The sequence below is a fragment of the Mesoplodon densirostris genome, chromosome 17 (assembly GCF_025265405.1).
Source record: "Mesoplodon densirostris isolate mMesDen1 chromosome 17, mMesDen1 primary haplotype, whole genome shotgun sequence".
NCBI lineage: Eukaryota > Metazoa > Chordata > Mammalia > Artiodactyla > Ziphiidae > Mesoplodon > Mesoplodon densirostris.
In genome coordinates, this window is record NC_082677.1 from 47,159,402 (window position 1) to 47,178,851 (window position 19,450).

A 19,450-nucleotide genomic window follows, 5' to 3' on the forward strand; every position below is an offset into this window, starting at 1 on the left:
TTCATGACTAATAATTTATCATGCAATCCCTTTTAAAACACTAGGATAATCTTGGTCTTTTAAAGAGACACATGGCAGGATTTATGAAACTCCTCATTTGTTTTCAAAGTAGCTGTCAATCTGGAAGCTTTGGTAAAAATGTAGGAGTAAAAAGCCAAGGCTATCAGTATATTTTTAAAAAATATCAAAAGGTTGATTTTAGTTGATTTTAGTCTATGAAGAGATTACATGCTTTTAATTCAACAATTACTTTGTTTTCTTGACAATACTTTTGCTGGATATTCTCATATTGTAAAACCTTTACTGGTCTACTGACTTCACTTGAATAATAAGCCTCATAAAAAGCTACAGTGAAAAATTAATATCTTAACCCCACAATGTAATCCACCCACGTAGACAAGAAGATATTCTGATTTCTTGATTTTAAGAAAGACATTTATTTTTTCTAATCAATTTCCTTGTTTGCACTTTACTATTATATACTAGGAAAAGTTTCTCTAAATGTACAATTTAAACTGAGTTTTATATTTACATTAGAAAATGGAAACTACAAGAATCAATTCCATGTTTTCTATCACTTGTAACAGTGATTACATATACAAAACAAAATGGAGAAGGGATGTAGAAATGAAGACCCAAACATTTTTTGCTGAAAGGTTACGAAATTTTAGCTCAAAGATTTTATCTTCTCTTATCTGTGTAATAGTTTCAATTTGATGTTTTGTATTTTGTCACTCTCATAGTACACAGCTAACTAATTCCAGAAATCAGGGGAATAGGCACGTTAGCTAATGTTAATTTTTTTGTCATTTTGTGCACCATAAGAGGTTAATCAATATTAATTTGAGCTTAGAGACTGAAAATAACTACATTTCACAGATTTTGCTTATTCAGCTAGAATCAGCCTCTTGCTAAGTGCTACATCTTTTGTAATACCACTCTATTACACTTGGCAAAATAAAACACTTCTGAGAATGTAAGCCCTGGAGATAAGAGTTTACACTATGAAATCCAGATATCAAGACTCAATAAATGTACTTGTTATTCATTTTAAAACATACATCATTAAGTAGATATAGAAAGAAGAATTTATGAGATCTACCAGGGCCATCTAGAAATTTCATGAGAACATGACTAAAATTTGCTAAAACTTAGAAAATAAGATTTCAAAAATAGGTAAATTAATTTCAATTGCTTCTAGAAACAACAGCCATTTTTTCCCGAAATATTAGTACACTAGTTATCACTCTCCTAAAGTGATATTCCATGGGAGGAATATATTTGCCCACCCCATTGATGCTGGTCTTGGTCATGTGCCTTACTTTGGCCAATGGGATGCTAGTTGATGAATGATATGAGCAAAAAAAGGCTTAAAATTTGTTTGTACTATAGGGCTTGTCCTCTTGTGTTCTAGCCACTGCTGTGAGATATACATGCCCTGGGCTGTCCTTTGGGTTAAGAAAAATGAGTGAACAGTACTGCTCCAAGAACCTGCAGACCTACTCCAAATGACCAGCTGATACATGGAAGAGAAGTAAATGTTTTATGACGGTATTCCACTGAGTTCTGGAATGACTGGCTACACAGCATTATAGCGGCAATATATGATTAGGAAAAAAAAAACACCTTGATATTGAATTTGGAGTGGTGCCATATTTTTCTTAGGTATTAAATTAATATTTGGTGGCAGACATTACTGATTAATTGAATCAGTCCTGTCCATGTTTTTCTTTTCCTTAGCCATACTCCAATAATTGGGAACATGTAAATTAGTTTTGGCCAATGAAATATAAGCAGAAATCACATGGTGGGTGTCCTGGGAAAGCTTTTTAAAAGTGACACAGTTGGTTGCTATGTTCTTCTGGTTAGTTTGTTTTGCTTTTACTCCTTCTCTTCTGACTATTATAAGGGCGGGATACCTGGAGATGCAGTTGACTTCATATAACCATTGGAAAGCCACAACTGAAGGAAACAAAACAGGAAGAGAGAAGAAACCCTAGGACAAACCTTAGGACACTCCATCAGCCTGTCCTCCTTACTCCAGACTTCTTGTTATACCAGAAAAATAATTCCATGTTTAAGTTCTCTTGTAACATTTATTGTTATTTGCAACCAAAAGTAACATCAATTGATATTTGAAAGGATATATAGATAGGTAGGTAAATAGACAGAACTTTATTCAAATTAACAAAAAAGATCCAAAATTGTACCCAGAAATTTGCTGGCATTTTTACTACACTAACTGCACATGGTTTGGGATTTAACTTTTAGGATAAGCCATAATGTGTGATGTACTAGATTTCAACTGAGGGCAACCCTCAACTTTGTGACTGTGAAAGTAGATGGCACAAAATCATGGTAAAATGTCAACCTGATAAGATTCACTCTGATCCAAGCTATCTTTTTCTATCTATGTCAGAGTTTTCTTTATAGCAGCAGGTTCTCCATGAAAACGTATCCTTCAATTTTCTACTTCCATTTGACACATGTAAGTAAACATATTCAATGAGATTCAAGTATGGGAGAGTGTTATAAAGTGAAGGAAAATTATGGTACAATGGCAATAACTCATGAAGAGTAGTAAGAAGAGAGTGCCTAGAGCATTTGACTGCAAATGGAAGAGATTATATCCTGGTGAGTTGAGTTAATTTCAAATATATTACAGTATGGTTTTCTATCATATGTACTCTCTCTGACTATATTAATAAATGAAAGAGCGATGAATAGTTCCGGGAACTTGTAGCGAAACATTAATATTTCAACATCATCGTTGAGTATCTATGTCAACACACATCAAAAATGCATGAGAAATGACTACCCGTACTCACTAGTTACACTCATTAAGAATATATGGATGAGAAGTATAAATGGTATACATAAATTTGCAATGCAATTACAGGTAGAACATATAGAAAGAAAAAGGCTACACAAAGATCTCACACAGAGAAGTATGTCAAGCAATTGACAGCTAGTTAACACTGGCAATCAGTTTGGAGTATACTGTATGACCACATTCAATACCACTTTGTTTTAAATTATGAGTCATCTCAGTAATTATTAGCACTAAATTTTTTTTAAAATGTAGAAGTAGCAAAAATAAGTAGCCACTGTCAAACAAAAGCAGCTCTTCACTCTATGATGTAGCTTTGGAATCCCCTTGTTTAAAAATAAATATAAAAACAAAAGTTTGGCTTTAAAAAGTTTGATTTCTGTCTATTTTTAAATTGATCACCTAGAAGTAATAAATTCACATTAGAATGAGGCATGGCAGTTTGAAAAACAAATCAACACTCAGTTAACAATAACTTCCAAGTGGTTAGGAAGGCTAAACAAATAATCTGTTTATATCTGTAGTATATAGAAAGATGATGTTCAATTCAGTTGGGGAGGGGGAAGGTCAAACTCACTGTTTAGCATTATGTATGGAGTATCAAATGCCTACCAAAGAGACGAGATACAAATCACTCTCAAAACAGCAACACCTGGGCTTCCCTGCTGGCGCAGTGGTTGAGAGTCTGCCTGCCGATGCAGGGGACGCAGGTTCGCGCCCCGGTCCGGGAGGATCCCACATGCCGTGGAGCGGCTGGGCCTGTGAGCCATGGCTGCTGAGTCTGTGCGTCCGGAGCCTGTGCTCCGCAACGGGAGAGGCCACAGCAGTGAGAGGCCCGCGTACCGCAAAAAAAAACCAAAAAACAGCAACACCTGTGTAGTAGCTTTCATATATGGTGCCTTTTATTTTCTTTGTTCCTTTTTGCTTGTTTTGTTTGTTTGTTTTCGTATTTTCTGGCATTTCTAGAACAAATTGTATTACTTGTATTCTTTTTTTTTTTTCTCTCTCTCTCTCTCTTTGGCTGTGCCACGTGGCTTGTGGGATCTTAGTTCCCTGACCAGGGATTGAACCCAGGCTCTCAACAGTGAAAGCGCAGAGTCCTAACCACTGGACCTCCAGGGAATTCTGGTGCCTTTTATTTTACTTTACTTTTTAATGATCAAAAAGATTCAGGCATAAAAAATTCTGAGGGTAAGCTCTCACTTGGAACGACAGTTGCATCATTTTTAGGGAAAAAGTACGAATGTTTCTGTATCCTAGAAGATATAGTAGCAATATACGAAAAAAAACTTTCTAGGATAATAAATATTTTTGACTCATCAGGGGATACAAAATTAGATTTCAAGAACCCAGGCCCAAAAGAAGTAAGTACTTCTTTGAAAGAAATTTTGAAAGAAAAATTTGTTGTTTTTTTGTTTTGTTTTTTTTACTGTACGCAGGCCTCTCACTGTTGTGGCCTCTCCCGTTGCAGAGCACAGGCTCCGTACGCACAGGCTCAGCGGCCATGGCTTACGGGCCCAGCCGCTCCGCGGCATGTGGGATCTTCCCGGACCAGGGCACGAACCCGTGTTCCCTGCATCGGCAGGCGGACTCTCAACCACTGCGCCACCAGGGACGCCCCTTGAAAGAAAAATTTTGTTTTGCATTTATTTTTTGTTTTTGTTTATTGATTCTTGTATGGGTTAAATAACTGCAGATTCCCTTAGAAAAAAGAAAAGAACTTGTATCACAGCATAGAGGGAAAAGTATGAGTGGATAAAGAGATTGAGTCCTGAATCCCTCTCCCTAGGGATGTAATGGGAGAATCATTACTTGGTATCAACAGAGCTCAGCTTCTTCTGTAAAATTAATGTTCTCTATTGGTCAGTGAGTTTGTTTATTCATTCCAGAATATTCCTGCCTTAAGGTCTCTGCACTTGTTATTCCCTCTGCCTGGAGCGCGGTTCCTGGGGACCTGACCTCATGCCTCTTTAGGTCTCTCCTAACATACAGTCTTATCAGAGTTCTTTAAATGCCTTACGTGAAAGAGTTCTCCCTCACCTCCAGAGCACTTACCTTCTTCAGAGGTACCATATGCTTACTGTCTGTTTCCCTCTCACCTCCTCCACTGGAATATAAGCACCATGAAATCAGTGATTTTGTCTATTTTATTCAATGCTGTTCTAGTGTTTAAAAAAGTACCTGGCCAGGCACTGTGCTAGCAGCCCTGGAGATACATGGAAGACTAGAACACGTTATCTACCCTCTGAACAGCTCAATATATTGGAGTCTGACATGTATGGACACAGGGGTGTCTATACATATACGTATATGCATATGTATGTGTACATATACATATATGCATATATATAAAGATTTATATCTATATAATCTATACCACATGCTCCTGTGTCTAACTGTGGAAGCTGTGGACAGCTAGGCAGCACTAGTCATATAAATGGCACCCTTTGGGATGTACAGTGTTCAACCCGCACCACCACACCCAGCTTCCTTGAGACTGAAATCTGTAAAACACAAAGCTGATGACGCCACTGCCATTTAAAACCTATTGATGTCTCCCCATTGTCTACAGAATAAATTCATCCTTCCTGATCAGGTCCCTACCCACCTCCCCAAGCAGCTGCATCTCCCAGCTCTCCGCCACACTCACTTCCGCGCCAGTTACTATGAACTCACACCTTCCTACCGCATGTCAACGCTTTCCTCTACTCCAGACTGAGCTACGTGACCTTCCCCCCTTTCCTCACTGCAGCCCTTCATGCTTTTATCCCATTGGGCTTTGATTCGCCTCATATATGTTGATTCCGAGCTCCCTGTGGTAAGGTTCTATGAATCATTCATCCTGTATCCCCAGCATGTAACACAGGGCTGAATAAACGAATTAATTATTTACCAAATACAGACATGACTTAATTTGCTAATTCACAAAACAGTTCAAATATCAAGTTATTATCAAAAACTGATCAGACTTTCTTTAAACGAAAGTGGGTCCAACACGATCCCATCAAAACAATAAAAATGACTGTGTATGGGTGTACAGTCTTCATCTTGCTATTAAATACCCAGGGACTGAGTTACTCAGTGATCATTATATATTTTTCTTTTAGTATTGCTAGAATGTTGGGTTGATGCAGGCTAAGTATACACTTTAGACTTTACCTATGTTCATTCACATCAAATCAGGAGCTTTTTCTGACCTGCTTTAGAAGAAGAGCAACGTAAAAGTGTTTATCTCCTTGGCAAGACAGCGAACACCTCTCGGATTTACCCATCAGCCATGATGTCTATTATTAGTCTATTAGAGAGCTAGACTTCCACCTACAGAACTGAATCAAAGCTATTTCTTTGTTAAGGCATGAAGTGGGGATTTGAAGGCATCCCAAACACATCAGGCTTATTAAAAAAAAAAGTATAGCTTCTTTTATAATGAGACAAGAAACTGGGAAAGATTTAAAAGAAAATAAACCCTGAAATTGTCTGACATACTGAGCTCTCTGGCTTCTCCTCTGGGCACAATCAGCTCAGCTGGGTTTGTTCTAATCAGCAGACAAGGGAAGAGGCATGATCCAAATACCCTCAAATCTTTCAGTCAAGGGCTGCAAAATTAGATGACACAGTACCATTTCAACCCTTGGACAAACATTTCCTTTTATAGATTGACAGAAAGCAATTCTAAAAAGGATGCTCATTTTGGGAATGTCAGCACATATGTATATACTGAAACAATAATTTCTTAAAATAATAGCAACAGTGAAGTTTATAGAAAGAACGCTCTAATGTATCTGTACTTTATTTCTTCACATATCAATATAACGCTGTGTGTGATTTACAGAAGTGGAACACCTTTTTAAGAACCATTTCTGAGAAGGCATCTGATAGAATTATCTCTCCCTAAGTCAGATTATATTTAAAGTGACAGCAAGTTTAAAGACGAAAAAAATCTGAAATTATTTCATAAAACTTATATTCTTATTGGGATTCAGGTCTCAAAAAGCTTTGCTAATTTTAGAAAGTTATGGTTTAGAGGTATTAAAGCCACAACATAAAAACAAGAGCTGCCTTCATAAAGGAATATGGGTTTATACTCAGACAAACTTTGATTTCAATATGAGCTCTGCAATTATCAGCTATAGGACCTCTGGGGATAGAGTAAACCTCTCTGGGCTTCCATTTATTTGTGCATAAAAACAGGAGCATAAGGCAAATTAAATGAAAACTATGTAAGTTCTCACAGAACCTGCCTGAAAGAAGTCAGTCAGTAACAGTTTTGTTTTCCCTTTCTTCCTTATCTCTAGGACTGTTCTCTACTGTAATTTAAAAGACATTAACAAAGTTATACATGAGGAGATTCCTATTTAAAATAAGGAAAATGAAAAACACACACAAAAAACCCAAACCGAAAACCTCCAAGATTTCTGACCCTTCTCTGATCATCAGATGCAACCTTCTAAATTAAAAACCATGATGTTTAGGCTTCCCTGGTGGCGCAATGGTTGGGAGCCTGCCTGCTGATGCGGGAGGCGCGGGTTCGTGCCCCGGTCCGGGAGGATCCCACGTGCCGCGGAGCGGCTGGGCCCGTGAGCCGTGGCCGCTGGGCTTGCGCGTCCGGAGCCTGTGCTCCACGGCGGGAGGGGCCGCGGCGGTGAGAGGCCCGCGTAAAAACAAACAAACAAACAAACAAACAAAAAACCCATGATGTTTGTGCCAGCAGCAGAATCTGAAGGAATAGAACATCCAACTTGCTACCATATCTGTTCTTTCAAAGAGCATCTAAGTGCAAACAAAGATGGGACTCTTCATTTCCAGAATTCACAAACTGTTTTCCTTTAAGAAGAAGGGCCCTTGACACAGGCAATATAATAAAAACAGGGGGAGGAAGGCAGTGTTTTAATTCGCTTAAATGTGATTGACAAGGAACTATTTAAAAAGAATATCCTTTTAACAGGTTCAAATTTTAGGGATGCTAACCAAAGCAAAAAGCTACTCATGCTACTAATGTATGTTGCTTCTTTTCCACTCTGACAGTTACAATCAAGATCAGAGAGGGTGGAGAACTCAGATATGATGTGAGTTAAACAATCACGTGCATTTACCAATTCTGCGAAAACGGACACCGAGGAAAGCTGGTCCATCTCCTTAAAATCTTCATCAGCTTCCCCCACCCTCTACTCTACCCTTTCTCACTTCACTCTTACTGAAAGTAGCATGTCTAGACCTTTATTCTGTGAGTTTAAGGCTTGCTCCTGGTTAAACACGAATTCCTCTGAGGAGGGCCCTCTTTCAGATATTCTTATTCATTTACACTTTACTTTGAAGGAAGTTGATTATTCTACCAGCGTCAACAAATGAGGAGTAGGAAGGTTTGGAGTTAGAGGAAAAAGAAGAAAAAGGGGTACAGAAGTTAGAGGCTCTGGGTAAGAGAGCCAGATTTTACCTATTTCAAAAATATCATTGTTTTGCCTAGGGGTAAAGTTAATTATAATAATTTGCTCTAATCGTGTGCCTGTACCTCTCTTTTTCCAAACACTTATTTCATAATTATGTTTGTAAAGTAGTTAAGGGTAATGATCCTATTATAGCATCAGAGGGAAAAAAAAAAAAAAACAACACAGACCTAAGCAAAACAGATGTTCTATGAATTGCTGGGAGTTGGCTTTGTCAGAATTACTTGAATACATTGTCTCTGGCTCAGACAGTATCTCTACAGTTGAAATACAAGAAGGGTAGAGCCTGTCTGTAGGCCTCGCTATGGCCGGTTCTTCCCAGTTATCTGAATTCACTGAGGCTGAGCTGATAAACGAGAAGCAAGTGAATCAATGAAACTAGTTGCAACGATTGGTTCAAGCTCAGTTCAGGAACCTTGCTCTAAAAATCTATTTAAATGGAAGTGAACTTAGGTTGCAGCTCTAGCCACCAAGAATTGTTCCTTTTTATTCAAAGACAAGAATATCTAAATATTATATATTGGGGTGGGGAGAGGTGCAATTTTGGCTAACAACTTCTGCATTTCAAATCAAAGGAAAATTTCTTGAACTGAAGATTTAATAAACGTTCATTTTAAAAACCAGTAAAATGCATAATACCAAATATTTAAAAACAGCATTTATTAGCATATTAAGGTTTATGCTATGTAAATATAATAATGTCAGCAAAGTAAGCCACCAAATCAAAAATTCAAACTATGGTGATGACTGCATGAGGCAAGGCTATGAACCCGAATGGGAAAGGAGACAAAGAAGAGATTCAGTTGGAGAGAGTCACCTTGTGGGTTATGATCTTGTCTGAAGGGCTGGCCTAGGACAAGGCAGTTTTGTCCCTCTCTAGTGTCAGTCTTTCCTCATATCTTCCTTTCTCATCTTCCCGCTTTCTTCCTTGACACTGCAGTGGTGGCCAATGAGATAAGAGGCATGCCTTCAAACCCCTCCTAAACCATGGCTTTAACTGGAGAGACGTGTTTTGGTTGCCCAGGGCTTCTAAAATGTGCTACCTCTATTGCACATAAACCCTTGATGTTATCACCTCTCTACCTGCAGACATCCTTCTCACCTAACTCAAAGTTCTGCAAGTGCCAGAAATAGATGCACGGAGGTCTTTTGAAATCCTCTCGTCTCGTACACGCCAAGATGATATTCAATCCTCCTATGATTTGAAGCATTATTTTATTGATCATAGTATACTGGAATATTTTTGTTTGTTGGACAGCTTTTGAGTTAATAGAAGCCATCAAGATCCAATGGCAAACAGAAAAATGAGGAAAGGGAAATTAATAGTGAAACAGAGACATGCATTAAAAATCAGAGAAATTAAGAGCAGGAAGACATATCCGCCGAAAGTTAACTTTGGGTAAACCTAAGTACAGATTTTTTAAAAAAATTATCTAACAAGGACTATATACTTATTTGTCCCAGAATAAAATTTTCCTCAACATATTGTTTTACGTTTTGAAATACACTTATATTTAAGAGGTCTCTGAAGAACATTCTTTTCGCTTCATCTAACAGTATCTTAGCGCTTCTCAGCGTTTACACACACATACTCCTTCTTGAATGATGGTTAATTAACTATTGATGGGTCCTGGCATTCTAGGGCTTCCCAAGTGACAGCTCAGTATTCTTTACTAATCGTTTAATGAAAACACTTACATGAATAATGAATCTGGCACTTGCCTAGATACACATGCAACTTTTGTAATAGTAATAAAAGCAGGCGTATACACAGTCAGAACAAAATATTATGGGGCTTACAAATGTTTTCACAAAGCAAATCAGAGAGATTATGTTGAAAATGAAGCTCCAGTTCCTAAGGCTGCTATTAAAAGTTTCATATTAAAACATACTATCATATTCTCAGCACATAATATTAGAAGCACAAAAAATGTTTATGTTTAAGACGTTAATACCATGATTTGCTCTATAAGCCCGAAATGGAGTAAGCATAACTTAGATTTTAGTCATCACAGGGCCAAACTTACAGAAACACACATATCTATAACACACACACACAAATTATGTATATATTATATGGTGCAGGAAAACAGTGTGATTAAAATGTCTATGAAACTTACGATTTATCTCAGAATTGAACTTTGTCATCATTTAGTCTCATTTTGCAGGTGAGAACATGGAATCCTTGACCTTAAGATTTAGCTCCCACAAAACCACAATCACTGTGCTGATCACCGAACTGGTGACGAAGTGACTGGGCATGCTAGCACTTAAATATGATTTCAGCCACCCTTCTGATCCAACGCTTTGGAGAAACTAAGTTCCTACAACCAGTTACTGGAACAAATGAGAGAAAAAAGTGTTTTTATACATGTTCAAGTGGAAGAATATGACTGGTAACAGACATTACAGGCACTCTTGAGAAAAAGATACGTTTTGGGAGTTAGAAGTCCTAAACTTGGTCTCGTCACCACTTACTATATGACTCTGGAGAAGACACTGAACTTCTCTCCTCCTCAGTATCTTCATTTGTAAAATCAGCACGACACTGGCAATATTTATATTTCCTAGTTGTCATGTACTTATACTCCACACTATTACCATTATTGTTACTACTCCCACTAATAATAATGTTCATTTCACCCTTGAGGCTCTCATCTGTCAAAACTTTGCAATTCAATTTTCATGCCTTGTAACTATATCACACCCTCACAATGGTCCTGTAAGGTACGTATTCTTTCTTACTACAGAGGAAGAAACATCTCAGAGTGGTTAGGTAACTTGCCAGATGTCACATGGCTATTAAGTGACTGAATGTGAACTTGAATCCAAATCTTTCTGACTGCAGTTTCATTAGATTTGCCATATCCTGTTTCCTCTAATATATAATATACCTAGTACCTATTTATCATAGAGATATATTATTCATTTTATACACCCCCACATATACACACACATAGGCTTTAAATTCTAAAATGCCCTACTAATTTTTTTTTTTAATTTCAAGGCCCAATTCATGAAACAGAGTAGATAATTAGTCAATACCTGGGAAAAAAGAATTAATATATGGGAGGTAACTAAGATCATTTTAAGTAAAGTGTTAATTAACTTTTGTGTTGGCAGTAACAGTGGCTTAATTTAAATCTTCCTCTTCTTTAAAATTATGTTATTAAAAATTATGCTAGAGAAAAAATACACATGGACTAGTCACAGGTGCAATTCTAGACACAGAATTCACAATGATGACAAAGCAGCTATTTTCAATGAAAAAGGGCTAAACTCTAACCCTGTGTTACAGTTAAGGGAGTGAGAAACGATCCCTTTAAAAATTACATATGATTTGAATTTTTCAAAGGGGTAACAGAGTATCTTCCAAATTTTAAATTTCAAAAAAGCTGTTCTGTACTTCCCTATCAACGCAAGATAATACTGCCTGTCATATTTTATTTCTCTTGACTGTTCCTGAATAATGAATACATTGATGATAATTAGATAGTGACACTCGAAAAGAACAATTTTTTTTTTCAGAGTTAAGGAGAAGGGGTGGGAAGTATTAAAAAAGAAGTCTCATTTCTATGCAAAATACAAATTTTCAACTACGTCAAACACTCCATGTTTCCCCTAATCTCCTCCCAAAGAACACAAGGCTGAATGGAAAGATGCTGACACGTGTGCCCGTTCAGAGCTAGAATGACAGGTCTGGGGAACAGGAGATGCTGCTGTTTCCATTATCCATTGAATACCTTGGCAATTCTTATTTCATCCTGAGAATGTGATACTTACTCTTGTACTGCTCTGGCTATGGAAAGGGCCGTAGATCCAGTTTCATTAACGCTATCTAAGGTCACATTTGGCAGGTCATCATCATCACTGTCACTTTTACTTTGTCTGGGAGATAGGCCTCGGGGGTCCATTTGTGCTGGGAAAAAAAGGCATATATAATGAATTAAAATTAGTGTGCAGAAAGTTAACCTTGTCCTGGACCAACATCAAGCATGGAATGTCTCTTCTGTGTATGTCACACACATGGAATTCTCCAGAAATCCCAGGAACTAGTGAAAGCGACGTATTTTATGGACTGAGCACGCACTGACTCTTTTCCCTTGTTCATCTGATTTATAAACCCTCCATCAGCTCTTGGTAGTTTCAGGGGATGATTATGGAATAGAAACTGTAAAATCCACAATATTACCAACTTCTGAGTGGTCAGAAGCTGATTAGGTAGCTCATGAGTTACTGTTCTACCCTCTGGCTTCTTCTTGCTTCTGCTACCAGAGTTCTGGCCATTTCATTGCACATTAGCACTTTCCCTGGAAGGTGGAGAGCAGGAGGGAGAGGAGGTTTTATTTGCTTATAGCTCCCATCAGGAGCTTAAAGAACAACAAGGTTTACAAGACTAACAGAAAGGTTTAGCTATTCTTCATACTACAGTGAATCCTTGTCCACAGTTCACTGTTGCTCTAAGTGGAGATCTGAGGGCAGGAAAATGACTGAAGTAGTAGCATTTTAACTGTGTTTACATGTGCTAGAAAGTGCCCTTCACCTCTATGCTGATCTCATTTTCCAAAAATGCATTTCTAGATAAGATCCCTCCTCCCACTGCAAACTTGCCAAAGCAGGAAATAGCCTGATGTTCTGACTCCTGTTGATTGGGACCATCACATCCTTTTAAATGAGAGGATCACCATCAACATTTAATATATTAATGTATATTTTAAAAAATAGATTTCATTCCCACCTCCTTCTCTTCATGAACAGCTTTAGCCACCACCGCCTAGGATTTCCATCAGCCCTCTCACCTCAGGCACAGAAGAACCACACCTTCTAATTTAAAAGTACTGTGCTAGCTACATAATTGCATTGCTAAAATATATGACCTCAACCCTCAGCCAGCTCCCTCAGCCTGCTCTTCCAAGCTGCCTACAAAAGATTTCTGAAACCACCACTAGCTGTAAAGAAAAGCAAAATGCACTTAAAATCGTGGTTACAATGACATTTGGGTACATTTACAGTCTCATTTTTTTTTCTCAAATCATTTTTTTTCTTGTTGTTACTGTGCATCATACATTAGGTAGAGCCACAGGAAAATGCTGATATTTTCCCATTTTTTAAACCACAAAAGACAATTTCTCATGATTCTACCTAATACTTACCATATGAATAGAAAAACTATACCTAGAGAGTTTTGATATATTTCTAACTAAACCTAGTTAGGAAGGAGCGAATATCTGTTGAACCTAGGGTGTGAGTGTACTTGACATACATTCTGCCTGTAAGTATAAACACGAACATGTACTTTGAATCGTGGAAGTGTTTGGTAAATGTTGGCTAAATTAAAGAGAAAATAATGAAACTAATCTAAAGCAGGGGTCCTTTGCTGATGACAAATGTGCCCCCCGCAAAAGACATCTGGCAATGTCTAGAGACACACTGATTTGTCCTAACTTGAAGGAAGGGGGTTGCTCTTGGCACCCAGAAGGCAGAAGCCAAGGATGCTGCTAGACATCCTACAAAACACAGGACAGTCGGTGCCCCATGACAAAGAATGAGCCAGTCTAAAACGTCAATAGCACCAGGCTGAGGAACTTTGACCTAGAGATTTAAGAGTTTGGACATAACGGTGTTACATCTGATGACTTTCAATTGCACAACTATGTTCCAGTTTCAAAGTCACTAGCAATGAAGTTAAATCACACGTTCGATTATCCATCTTTTCTGGTTCTATCCTCAAATAAAACAATTCACTGTCATGTGACTCAGCATTCGTAACTTCCACCAGTACAGCGCTCACTCACTCCAACGCCAGGAATGAATTATGCAGTGACGCACATTAAGAGTCATTGAATGTTGTCTTTTTACCACATGGTGGGACAAAGAGTTTCTTTTCCATCTGATCTCTAGCGATTTCTTAGGAGAGGGATGCTGGAGAAACTCTTTGTAGAGGAAAGTAACCAGCTCCACAATTATGCAATAACAGAGAGCTACTTAAGTATTCAGTCATTCCAAAGGCACTGAAGGCATCGGACCATTTAAGATTTATTTTGGCTACAGGCAACAGAAACTGGCTCTGGCTAACTTATACTAAATGAATGTACTGGAAAGATACTGAGCAGCTCACAGAACGGAAGGTAAAGATGAACAACCAGCACTCAAGGAGCCCAAGACACAGAGATGATACAGGCATTTCAACCAGGAATTCATAGATAAGTTTCCTCTGGGCCCATCTCACTGTAAAAAGATTCATTTAACAATCGTTCACAACTGCTCAAATTCAACCAAGAAAATGAGTAATAGACCTATCTAGGCTTCCAAATCTCATACTGTGTGGTGTTACGTACACCTGTAAACATCAACAATTTAACATTTAAAGTTCCTGAAACACCATGCACGAAGACTCCTTTGCCAAGATATCAAATTAACAAATAGCCAGAGAAAAGAGAATATTTTGGTCCCATTTTGAGCAAGACAACTAGAGCTCTCACAGGTAAGTAATACAACTCAAGGAAGACACAGGCAGTTAACCAATAAGCAATTTGGCTGTGAAAGTTAGTCTCGCTGTATGAGAGATTCCAAATAACTGGTGTGAGAGTTGATCATCTAAATTATGTTATGTTTCTATCTTAATGAGAGTTTAAAATATGTTAAATATGATGTCTTTTTTGATGTACTTTTCAGGAACATTATAATTGAGGATTTCTTTCCAATAGTTTCAATAAATATTATGAAATGCATCTGCTGCCATCATGCTGGGAAACTCTTTTTACCGGTACCTTCAGCCAAGTCGAGGAAGTAATTAGAAAAGCTTCTTAAAATGTGCATTGCTGGGCTTCCCTGGTGGCGCAGTGGTTGAGAGTCCACCTGCCGATGCAGGGGACACGGGTTCGTGCCCCGGTCCGGGAAGATCCCACATGCTGCGGAGCGGCTGGGCCGGTGAGCCATGGCCACTGAGCCTGCGCGTCCGGAGCCTGTGCTCCGCAACGGGAGAGGCCACAGCAGTGAGAGGCCCGCGTACCGCAAAAAAAAAAAAAAAAAAAGTGCATTGCTGATTAGGTCAGATGATTAGCTTATCTACATACTCGCATAATTACACTCTATTTTTATTAAATGTGGGGTAGGGACACATTTCTCCTAGTTAACCTCCATTAGTCTTTGAGTTTCTCAGCTCATTTAGGGAACACCAATTCTTTGGGGTGCCCATGCAGAGAAAATGGAAAAGTTACCTGGGCACCAGAACCAAAGACGTATCTATTTCCCGAACTAAGAGAGCAGCCAGAGAACTATAAGCATCCGAAAAGAATTGACATTTGAGATTTTATTCCTCTTAAATGAAAAAGGGATCAGACACTGGTGGGTACTCCAGCTCATTGCTGGTGGAAGTGTCATCCCCGAGGTGGAGGTACTGGGGAACACGGTGTGACCTTCACATGTCACACAACCTTGGGAAGATAACTGCGGAACCCCCAACACCTGAAGCTGAACCTATCTACCCTTTCAAACACCCACCTATTGTCAATGAACTGTAAAGATCATCCCAATGAGTCTTGTCTCCCTGTAGCCATGCTCTCGTAGGGCTCCTTCCCACAGTGACTCTGGCCTTGGCTCGATGACTTGACGTCACTTTAGACTGAGTGGACACATTCCAGACACCAGATGACCACGATCATAGGAGTGACTAGCGTGAGAACAGCCCGGCTAAACCATTCCAAATTTTTGACTCACAGAACTGTGAGCAAATAAAATACTTTTTTTTTTTTTTTTTTTTTGCAGTACACGGGTCTCTCACTGCTGTGGCCTCTCCCGCTGTGGAGCACAGGTTCCGGATGCACAGGGTCAGTGGCCATGGCTCACGGGCCCAGCCGCTCCGCGGCATGTGGGATCTTCAAGGACCGGGGCATGAACCCATGTCTCCTGCGTCGGCAGGAGGACTCTCAACCACTGCGCCACCAGGGAAGCCCAATAGTGGCTGTTTTAATCTACTAAATTTGGGAGTGATTTGTTACACAGCAATACAAAATCAATGTACTGAAATAGGAGGGAAAGGGGCAGGGCACAGCCTTTGAAAGAATGACACACCCCGAGGACATGACATAAACTGATTAGAACAAAATGGGTCCAAGATGGTGGACAAGCCAACGTCCACTAGACCTTGAGCCTCAGTATACACTCACTGTAACGCATCAGCAAGCTAAATGACACACCCACAGGCACCATGACAGTTCCAAGACCGATCACAAGGATCAAAAAGTGGGCGGTGTCCCAATTCCTGGAAATCCCCGCCCCTTCACAAAATAGCTGGAATACTCCTCCCACTCATTAGCCTATGAAATTACCCTCCTCTATAAAAACTGACAACCCCATACTCTGGTGCCTTTCTCACCTTCTGAGATGGCCCACACTCTGTCTGTGGAGTGTGTTTCTCTCTAAATAAATCCACTTCTTACCCATCACTTCGTCTCTTGCTGAATTCTTTCTGTGATGAGACATCAAGAACCTGAGCTTCATTAAGTCCTGAAACCAGGTGTGTGATCTCAGTTGGAAGACTGTGGGTTTTGGCCAGGTTCGGGTCCCAGTCACATGGGTTCGAGTCCCGGCATTTGGGTTCAAGTCCCAACCTGAGGTGCACCGTTTCAATACCAGCTACTCTCCCAGTTCCTTCCAGTGATTTCCCGGCAACGATGTGGAGAAACTTCTGCTACAATTATAGTCAGCCTATGACACTCCTCTCTATTTCCCTCCCAAGAGGTAATCTGGCCTTCAGTGGCATATATTTAAGTGGGCTATTAATACAATAAAGGAAAATAAATGTCACATGTTATTTTACATTATTTACTTCTTAATCCAAAATGTGCAAACTGGATTTACAGGTATTTTGTCTTTAGAAGCGTCTTCTTTGATCCTTGACCGTGCCTCATACAGGCTTCTATGGGAAAGGGGCCATGAGTTGGCATTATTGCTCTGGTGAACAAAGCTTTTCTACCCAAGTTCATAGTTCACAGGAGGCTCAGATGGGCAGAACTCCCAGGTACATGATCACACAAAGCTACACTTCCTATGTTTGCCTTTCTAGAACTCACATGAAACATGTAAACTTTACTTTCCCCCCATATAACAGTGGACTGACACAGACACAGTGGCATCAGCATCCATTCTCACCTCTGTCACCTCAGGTGAGGTGCTCTTCTAACTTCCTTAGAAAGGAATTGGTCCATTCAGCTATTCTTAAAGGAAAGGAAGCTTTCCCGTTAAGTCACCATATTTACTATGTATAATACCATCATCTCTGAACACACATGGAAATTTACAGACTAACACTTCCTAACCAGAAGGAATGCATTCAATCGCCTTCACCTCCGCCCATCAGGGCTGGCGGGGAGAGGGGTGCACGTGGATGGAAGCGGGGTGAGGCAGTCGTGTGGGCAGCTGCAGCGCTGCCAGCCTTTCTCTTCCCCTGTCGGCCACTGTCAGGCTGCCTGCTACCTGCAGATGTCCTCATTCCTCGCCCTGCCAAGGCTGAAGCGTGCCCCAGTTACAGAAACCTTGGTTTCCAGGAGGGCCGCTGCTTCCCTAGAAACAAGGGCAGTGGGAGGATGAGGGGGGAAAAATGGAAAATGAATGTATGGCGGGGGGGGAGAATTCCTAGCATCCCAGAGTAGAAGAGCCTCCTTCAGCACTTTCAATGTAGGAGTGCTCCAAAAATGACAGTCAGAGAGTTTTTTTAGAATAAAAACTCTGGCTCTGGCTTCAGAGAGCATGGGTGAGACTTCTGGCCCCACCACTTGTCATTGACAGCCATCTGGCCTTGGGCAACTGATTTCCCACCACTAACCCTCAGTTTTCTTCCCGTGCCATTGCTGCTGTGAGGAATAAATCAGATAATATATGCAAAGTGTTTAGTACCCTGCCTGGCACTTAGCAGTCAGTCATCATTCTGTAGTTTAGCACTACTACTTCAGCCTTCCCTTATATCGATATAATACTGTTTATAAAGCCCTCATCTTCCCCTGGACTTATCCAAGTCAAGCATTTTTCTTTTTAAATGTACCTAAGCTGAAAATACTACTAGAGCATATATATTGAATAATACCTAAAACCACTACTTCTTTTAATCCAAACATTCCATACTTAAGACGGTTTGAGTTACGATTTTTCAACTTTACAATGGAGTGAAAGCGATATGCGTTCATTAGAAACTGCACTTTGAATTTTGCTCTTTTCCTGGGTGAGCAATATGCCCTACCAGACTCTCTCAGGATGCTGTGGAGGGCGGTGAGCCCCAGTCAGCCACCCAATCACAACTGTTCACAGCCGATACACTTACAATCATCCTGGTTTTCACTTTCAGTACAGTATTCAACAAACTACATGAGGTATTCCACACTTTATTATAAAGTAGGCTTTGTGTTAGATGATTCTGCCCAACTGAAGGCTAACGTAAGTGCTCTCAGCACGTTTAAGGTAGGCAAGGTTAAGCTATGATGGCCAGTACGTAAGGTGCATTAAATGCATTTTTGACTTAAGATATCTTCAGCTTATGGTGGGTTTATCGGGATGTAACCCCATCTTAAGTCAAGGAAGATTTGTATTCAGTCAACAGATATTTATTGGGTACCTATGAGGTACCAAGCACTCTTCTGAGTGTTGGGGAGAAAGGAGAGAATAAGGTAGATAAAAATTCCTGGTTTCGTACTGGGGCCGGGGCGGGGGAGACAGATAAGAAAAATAAATAGATAAGAAAACCACATCCTCTGTTAGACAGTAAGTGCCATGGAGCAAATAAAACAGGGAAGGGAGGGTAGGGGTCGCTGAGAGGCAGGTGGACAATTTCAGACAGGGTGGCCAAGAAGGTCTCACGGAGAAGGTGGCACCTGAGCCAGGACCTGGGGGGACTGAGGGAGGCTTGCAGATGTGGCTTATTTATTTTGGTGGATGGGGGTAGGATATTCCAGGTAGAACAAACAACAGGTGCAAAGGCTCTGAGGTGGGAGCAGGTTTTACATGCCTGAGGACCTGCAAGGAGGTTATAGCTGGAGCTGAGACATGGAGGGCAAAGTGCATGAGGCCAGACAGAGGAGGGTGGGCACGGAGGCCTTGATGGCCAGTGGAAGGATTTTGAGTTTTGTTCTGGGTGGGAAAGGAAGCCACTGGGAAAGATTAAGTAAAAGGATGACAGGATTTA

General features: G+C 39.9%; 1 protein-coding gene across 4 annotated transcripts in view; it reads right to left on the reverse strand.

The window, feature by feature from the left end:
- The window catches only part of KLF12 (KLF transcription factor 12), a 450,077-nt gene that overhangs the window by 104,118 nt on the left and 326,509 nt on the right, over positions 1 to 19,450 (reverse strand). For all 4 annotated transcript variants that reach the window (XM_060080105.1, XM_060080107.1, XM_060080106.1 and 1 more), the window contains one exon: positions 12,058 to 12,193. In XM_060080105.1, coding sequence (XP_059936088.1) covers positions 12,058 to 12,193 — 136 coding nt within the window. The remainder of the gene's footprint in view (positions 1 to 12,057; positions 12,194 to 19,450) is intronic.